Here is an 8,567-nt window from a genome sequence, read left to right on the forward strand (position 1 = left end):
GAAACCCTCCACTTGCGTGGTAAATATCTGCAATCACCCACTAGTGAGGAAAGTTGAATTTGAAAATTCCTTAGTATGAATCTACAAATTAGTACTCGAAAAAAGCTCATTTAACATTTGCTCCTTTTATTTTTATTTTTATTTTAATTTTTATTTAATTTTTTGTATTTGGTTTAACCCTGCATAGCCAATCATATTTTAAATACATTTTTGCAAATGTAAGTCACATCAACTAACATGATCTAAAAACTGCTTCCAAAAAGCCAGGAGCACACCAGATACCCCAAAACCTATTAAAAAAGAATATTATGAATATTGTAGATTGTATAAGTAAAAAAAACAAAGCTTTTCAAGCATGGTTTTTATTTTTAGACAAATCCATTAGTGCTCTTATTCAACGAGTCTCATGTAATTTCACATTTAGTTACTATTATAAAAAATAGAAATAAAAATGTCAACATAAAAAGCTTTCTACTATTAAAATGTTAACAAAATTCTTAGATTAAAAAAAATACCAGTCTAACGGTTAGACGCGATAGAAGTGAAACCTTCCGTAAAACAAACTGAGAGAGAATGAGACGAAAGCAGCATTAGGAGCGGGATAATTATATGTATATAAAAATACGGACGCAATACAGCACACGCGGTTGCTATTATGAGCGTCGTAACGCGTATAATACACAGACGTACTAACATACACGCAAACATTCGTAGGACGCTTGGTTTGAATTTTTTATACATATGTATGTATGCTATACCCCTACAAGACAGCTGACTATCATATTAGCACTCATATTATCATCATCACTATCATCATCCAACTACACATTTTTGTTCTAGCCGTGGGAAAGTTCTGATAGTTTCCCCTTGTCGGTGTGATATTCTATCTCTCTTTTACCAATAGCAATTTCCTATAACTGAAAAATATATCTGCCCTGCTCTAAAGGCACACTAAACTCCTCATTGTTGTCATCACAAACTCATCAGCACAAATGGCCTAAACTCCTCATTGTTGTCATCAGAAACTCATCAGCACAAATGGCCTAAACTCCTCATTGTTGTCATCAGACACTCATCAGCACAAACGCCTCATTGTTGTCATCACAAACTCATCAGCACAAACGCCTCATTGTTGTCATCACAAACTCATCAGCACAAATGGCCTAAACTCCTCATTCGAAATTACACGACGAAAACGAAATTACATTTATATTATTATATTCATTTATTGTTTACAAACTAGTTATTATAAAATTTTATATTATATATTTACATATTTAAAGATTTTACATATTTACACATTTCAAGATTTTACATATTTAAAGATTTTACATATTTACACATTTACACATTTCAAGATTTTACATATTTAAAGATTTTACATATTTACACATTTACACATTTCAAGATTTTACATATTTAAAGATTTTACATATTTACACATTTACACATTTCAAGATTTTACATATTTAAAGATTTTACATATTTACACATTTACACATTTGAAGTTTTTCTGTTAATATATTTTTTTTGGTTAGACCTATTGTGGTTTAAACGAACATACTTCCTAATAGCGCCTTGTACATCTTCTTTTGTTTTTTCTGAAAAGAGGTCTAATAAATGAAATAATTGTTAGCAACTCGTAGGTATTCTTCTTTTTGCTATGTACTTACCAAATATAAGTTCAACCGCCTTAAGTCTAAGAAGTGGTATCTTTCCTGCTCTTCCTTCTAAGTTGAAGCTGTACATGGCGTCATCTGTGAAAAGATAACGCATAACCCCGTCAACCGTCCCTTTCGTGCATTTTGATCTTGCCAGAAGCCCAATCTACATATGGAAGAAATAGTGTTATTTTCAAATTATACTAGCGTTCATTTTATTATGTTACCATTGCGTCGGCGTAAGCTTTATTTATCAGCTTGGCTTCAACAGCCTGCACTTGCTCCACCGATAATACGGGAAACATGGCAGCAAGTTCCATGGATTCCTCGCTTTCCGCGTCCCCGGTGATGCGACTGACAGACTGTTGAACCCTAGCTGTCAGCACTTTGCATTCGCGCAACAGCTTACTTTGCGCTTGCATCTCACCACGTTCCGGCATCTGAAAAGGGAAATTTCGATGTTACAAACGAAATATATAGTACATATGGTGAAAGTCTGTTATTACCTTATCGAAAATGGCACTTTGTATGTCAGCTACTTGGCCAGCAACGCCCAGTTGACGGGTCTCGACGCTATCCAGTTTCGCCAATATTTGGTCCTGGCATATCTGGATAGCGCTTAACTCAGCTATTATTGCCGCGTGTCTGCCTTTAGGTGACGACAACTTTTTGGGAAGAGCAGGCTTTTTTGGTGCAGAGCGCTCGTCATGGGGACATTCCACCCCAAATTGAAGCCTTCGAATTTGTATTTCTGAAATAAAATAAGAATATATAAAACCACAAATAAAAGTACATAAAACTGTACCGTCATTTTCTTGCCACTGACTTATTTCCACTTCTGAAAATTTTTGTTAGTTAGTATTTAACTACTTAAGTTTATGTTAGTAATTTACAATACCTTGTTTAAAGTTCACGTTATATTTTCCTTCCTTTCCTTTCCTTTTATTTTATGTATAATCTTCTGAAAAAAAGAAAATTTTTATTATTTCTATATTATTATTTCATTATTATTATTATTTTTATATTATTATATTTATTATTTTTACTTTTTATGAAACTATTATTTTATCGCACTTTTCAGTATTTTGAACAAAATATCACAATTTGTTCAGAGCAGCCACAAAATTGCAACTTCACACTTTGTTCTTGTTTTTGTTGTAGCAGCATAAGCATTCTCCATACATATACGGAGAATACTGCTGAAGTCCATGGCCGGATATAAATCCGGTAACGTAGAACGTTAAAAATTCTTATTTTACCAAAATGCTTATAAAACCACGATAAAATAACATTTGGTTAGAATTTAAATATACATACCTGATTTACACTCGATTTTTTTCACAATGCACTTTTCACAATCACAAAAAACACAACCGCCTTCCACGAGGAAAATTTTTACAATTATGAATAACTAGATGCGCTTTTTGTTTGAAAGCGCGGCTAGAAATTCCTTTCAATACTTCTTAGTATTGCCAATTCCAGGGAACAACTAATAGTCGGAATGGCGTGCTGCCAGAAATAGAGCACAAAAAATAATTGACGAAAACAGTTCGTTTTTACGTTGAAGGAAAAATTTCGCGATTTAAATGTAATACATATAATAAATTGTTTAAAATATTATATAATATGTTTTTTGGGTTATAATATAATTTTTATGAGACCACTGTCAAATTCAATCACACTTTCCTGAATACATTTTGAATACATGTAATTCCATTGAAAACTGAGTGTTGGTTTTTGTATGTAAATATGTATGTTTTTTTAATTTTTTGCTTATTTATGTATTTTATACTCAGTGTGCTTATTTTTTTATACTTATATGTATCTACATCAATGAAAATAAGGACACTGTAAATTCCCAATTTTTGTTTTAAAAAATACCCAATCAATATTTCTCCCGCTGTGGCATTACTGACGAATAGTATAAAAAAGGAGCATTTCAACAGCGCTTTCACGAGAAAAAGAGTTTCACATTTAGTTATCTCTTTTGCTCTTTCGACAATTTTCAATTTGTCAATGCGCATGTATTAGAGACTAATAAAATATTTGTCAATGTGTTGGAATTTTTGGCGAAAGTACTCAGCACTGTCTTGTAGGGTATGGCCTAGCCTATGTACGTACATACATATTTGTGTTCTGAACTTCCAGCAAAACAATGCTTATTAATATACACATATGCGTCTACATACAACCGCACACACAGGCCACTCACTTTATTCCTGTAAATGCGTATGTCGTCCAAAGCTAAAATTCTATGCCTAGCGACTACAAGAACAAAATGCATTAATAGGCGCAGGCGTAGCGGCCATCATCCTAGTTGCCATAGCGCTGAACAGTCGCGGCGGCGCCGAACAGTTTCAACTATTGTACTGTGCAACAAAAACTCATCATCAAAAAATTGATTTATAAATTCGAGCTCATAGTTCTAAGAGCAAGTACTTTCATTCATAAAACGAGCCGCCCATATGCTAATTTTCTCGACAATTCGAAAATAGTCAATATTGGAATATTTCGCGTAGAATTATTTGCCAATATTCAATTTTTGTCAAGTCGAGGGCCCGCGGCTCCGTAAATATGTTTGCACCCATATATGTATGTAAATATATGTTTCTAAATGCTCGAAAACCGCAGCTGCCTGTTCAAGGTTACTATACATTAGGCCGGGTCGATTTGTCGGAAGGCAAAAAAATCGCCCATTGCTCTGTGAAAATCATATTCTAGGGATCAGAATAAGAAATTTTGTCGAAGGAACCATACCTCTAAAACGATTTCTGATGTCCCCCAATATGGGTCGAACTTTTTAGTTTATTTTCTATAACTCACATTCATTCATTTACATATGTTCTGACTAAATAAATTTCTTAAGAGAAAAAATAGATAATATTATAAATAAATAAAAATAAAGAAAAAACATAGCCATTTAGCTGATTTTTTCATGTAAAGGTCAAAAATGGTGATATTTTGAAATTGGGGGACATCAGAATTCGTTTTAGAGGTATGGTTCCTTCGGCAAAGTTTCTTATTTTGATCCCTAGAATACGATTTTCATAGAGCAATGAGCGATTTTTAAATCGACCCGCCCTACTGTACATGCAATGCTGTGCCTATGAATGCGCGCTGGATTTCTTGAGAAATTTTACCGTATGTTTTGCTGTGGCGAGGCACATATGTACATACACACAACATATATACATATATCCGCATATATACATACAAATATAAATTCAAAAATTTAAATTTGCTTATGCCATCCTTCTGTATGCCTGGTAATGAAGCATTTTCTATACATACATATATATACGTATATCTTTTTTCTTCTTCTTTTTGGTGTCGCTTTTTCGTTTCATCGAGTCTCAAATCACTCCCAACGATTCTAAAGAAGTTTTCACTTCAAAAACAAAGAACAAAATAAAAGTTAGTGTTTTGAACGGAAGGGGCTCAAATCAACTTTGAGCTCACCGCATATACTTGTTTTGTTTTTTAGTCGCATTAACTTTGTTTTTTTTTTAATTTTTGGTTATTTGTAAAATATTTTTTTAATCATTTATATAATTTGTCAACTAATAACATTTAGCATCTTTTGAAATCTATAGTTTAGAAGGAAATTGAAGTAACTTAAATTATCACCCTAGATTAACAAAAGTTAACAAACCCTGTTTTAGACGTTTAACCAGAGAATGTTAATGCAATGAGAAGGTGCAAATGTTACTGTGAGCTTTTTTTAGTACAATTGAGATTTGAAAGATTTGAAGTAAGGGAATTTAGAACACCGAGTTTATAGACACCTCACTGACTTTTGCCCACACAAAAATTAGAAACACCACACATCTTTCACCTCAACACACAACACATTTCTCACCTCGACATTAAACCAATTAAATTTTTACTATTTTCGTATTTTTGAAATAATAAGCGAATACGTAAAATTTATTACACAATTTTTTTTTTCAATTACAATAAAAAAAAAATTTATAAAAAAAAGTTTGCGCCGGGAATTGAACTCGAGTCTAACATGTGGCGAGGAAAAATAGGCGGTGCGTTTATTTCTTCGACTGCTTATTTTTTTACCATTTTGTTACTTTTGAAATGATAAGCGGATACATAAAATTTATTACAAATTTTTTTACGATTACATTAAAAAAAAAAAAAATTTAAAACGAAAAAAAAAAACATTTGCACCGAGAATTGATGGCGAGTCAAGTGGGGAGTATAAATACGCAGAGCGTTTATTTCTGCGCCTGCGTTGTGAACAAAAGGTTTTGTGCATGCGCGCGACGCGAATAAATTTTAATAAAGTTCTGAAAGTAATTCATGAAGTTTTTCATTACACACATGTGTACATAAATGAACGTATACTTTATATGTAAATAAATGATGGTATATGATAGTATACATAAGTACATAATATGTATGTTCATGTCAATAGGAGGTATTTGCATTCAGAAAAAAAGAACGGTTTAAGATAAATCAACACTTATTTTATATTGTATGTCAATTTATAGTTTATGTATTCGACAGCATTTACATACATATGTATGTATGTACATTTGTATATGAAAAACAATAATGCACAAGCGCAAGAACATCATATCACATATGCAAGTATCACGGAGGTCCACGCTCCCTAGGGATCGGACTGCTAAGCTGGGCTCTAAGCTACCGTGGGGGTCGGCAGGTTGCGGATAGCCGGAAAGCCTGTAGTAGCAGGCCAGTTGCGAAATAAGTCTAGACGAATAAGCAACCCCCGACAATTGAGCGATCAGGAGCGGAGGATGCGGTATAAAAGCCAGCATAAATCTGATGAAGTTCTTGTGACAGTAGCGAGAAGACACCGCCTCTTAGATATAGGTGTCCACCTCATCATGTGTAGGCATGATGAGTAATACAAAAAACCAGGCGCGACGGCTCCATAATGGACGGCTTCCTGGTCACCGTCTGTTCACCATGTTAGGTGCGGCTGTCAAACCATCAACAATGACATTAAGACTGAGCCCTGTAAGGTCTTAATTATGGCGTACTGGAAAATGATTGGATATAGGTAAAATCTTGAGCTGACGACTGCACTATTCTGTTTCCTTAGTATGCGGAGTGGTATCCAGCAGAAACGGCATTCAGGCTAATGGTGCAGTTGCCCCCGCCCGTTAAAATGATGGCAAATCTCTAGGAACGCTCCATATTCCGTCGCCATTAAGTGTCGGCGTAGGTCTAGATGTAATATTCCTAGTTAACACTGATTCGGCTCTGAACTTAAGCTCCCATAAGGAGACTTTGTCAACCCTAGCATGGCCTCCCTGCATGCAAAGACAACCATGGAATCGTCAATGGTGACTACGCATCGGAATATGGATAACGACTTAGAAGTTGGGGCCCACACAAAATGAATACAAACAATACAAAACTACAAACGACAGAAGAGGCTGAAGTATCAGCAAAAATCACAACAGCTATTGCAGATGGCAATAATGGCTGTGGGGACTTCCTTAAAACCCTTTCCAAAGGAGTTCAAGGCTGACGCATTCGCTACCAGACACGGGAAGGACTAGATCGGCGTCACCGTGTATGCAGCACTTCGGTTGCGTGAAGGCGATGACGGCTGAAGAAATTCACCAAGCAATTGGCGATAAAGTCAAGGAGTTAGCGGAAATGATGGAGCTTCCGAAGCGAAACATCAATCAGCCAATGAGGGATCTGATAGCGAATATAGCGGATCTCCATAAGAAACTAGGAAGACCTGTCTTTACCCCGATGAACCAGGCACCAAGAGGGACGAATGAGGCGAAACCTGTCATTCAAGACAAAGGGACGCAAACATCACCTCTGATCAAGCGCACAACGGATTGCACGCCAAAGAGGGCAATTGTTAACGCCGCCGTAAGCTCAGCCAAAAGAAGCAAGACTAGCCGGGTTGAAGTCTTGAGGAATACGCCGGTTACAACGAATGAGCAAACAAGCACGGAAAAATGGCAATTGGTTAAATCGAAGAAGAACCAAAAGGGGTCTACGCAGAATACTCTAAAGCGAGACGATAAGAAGACGGAAAATAGCGACGCCAAAAGCAATCGAAGACGGAGAAGACCTCCACGTAAGGACGCTATTGTAGTCAAAAGCGCTGGTAGCATCTCATATGCCGAAATCCTGAAGCGCGTTAAGACAGAGCCAAGTCTTAAGGAGCTTAGCAATAATATACAAGGAGTAAAGAAAACAGCCAAAGGAGAGTTACTGCTGCTGCTAGAAAAATCATCAGACCCAAATACCTCGAAGGTTCATGAAGCTGTTTAGGCGGCCTTAGGGCAAACTGTAGATGTCAGGGCACTTACGGAGCTGAGACAGGTCGAAATTCGTGACCTTGATGAAATCACGACAAAGGAAGAAGTCCACGAGGCGGTAGCAAAACAATTTCAACAGCTAGACGTACCTATCTCAGCCATCCTGGGTCTGAGAAAAGCTTATGGAGGAACACAAACGGCGACGTTAAAGGTAACACCGGAAATCGCTACCAAACTGGTGGAAGCTAATAAAATCCGTATAGGCCTCGTAATTTGTCGCATACGGGAGAAGATCGAGCCAAAAAGATGCTTTAAATGCATGGAATATGGGCATGTGGCAGTAAGCTGTAAAATCACAGCTGACCTTACAAACACCTGCTTCAAATGTGGCAATAAGGACCACCAAGCCAAAAACTGCACACAAACAGCAAGCTGTATAATGTGCAAGAAGGAAAAGGCAAGTGATACGGCGCATGCGATGACCAGCAGTAAGTGCCCTCAATATCTGAGAGCTCTTAAAGATATTCGGCAGAAATGAAGATCTTGCAACTAAATCTTAACCACTGTGAAAGCGCCCAGGACCTACTCGAGCAGACTATACGGGAACACAAAGTAGATGTTGCTATACTCAGTGAGCCCT

General features: G+C 36.3%; 1 protein-coding gene across 1 annotated transcript; it reads right to left on the minus strand.

Annotated features, from left to right (window-relative positions):
- Positions 1 to 1,879: 1,879 nt before the first annotated feature.
- LOC128869698 (uncharacterized) lies at positions 1,880 to 5,151 on the minus strand. Its single transcript, XM_054112304.1, has 3 exons — positions 5,121 to 5,151; positions 2,168 to 2,412; positions 1,880 to 2,101 (listed from the first exon to the last, which is right to left on the minus strand). The coding sequence occupies exons 1-3, from the start codon at positions 5,149 to 5,151 to the stop codon at positions 1,880 to 1,882; spliced, it is 498 nt and encodes a 165-aa protein (XP_053968279.1).
- Positions 5,152 to 8,567: the final 3,416 nt, after the last annotated feature.

Source organism: Anastrepha ludens, chromosome X (assembly GCF_028408465.1).
Source record: "Anastrepha ludens isolate Willacy chromosome X, idAnaLude1.1, whole genome shotgun sequence".
Lineage (NCBI taxonomy): Eukaryota > Metazoa > Arthropoda > Insecta > Diptera > Tephritidae > Anastrepha > Anastrepha ludens.

Excerpts from the sequence above, each read along its gene's own strand:
- LOC128869698 (XM_054112304.1), bottom strand. The coding sequence starts at position 5,151 with ATGCGACTAAAAAACAAAACAAGTATATGCG. Across the intron at positions 2,413-5,120 it reads AAACAAAACAAGTATATGCG|AAATACAAATTCGAAGGCTT; the intron begins GTGAGCTCAAAG and ends ATTTTATTTCAG. Across the intron at positions 2,102-2,167 it reads AAAGTGCCATTTTCGATAAG|ATGCCGGAACGTGGTGAGAT; the intron begins GTAATAACAGAC and ends TTCCCTTTTCAG.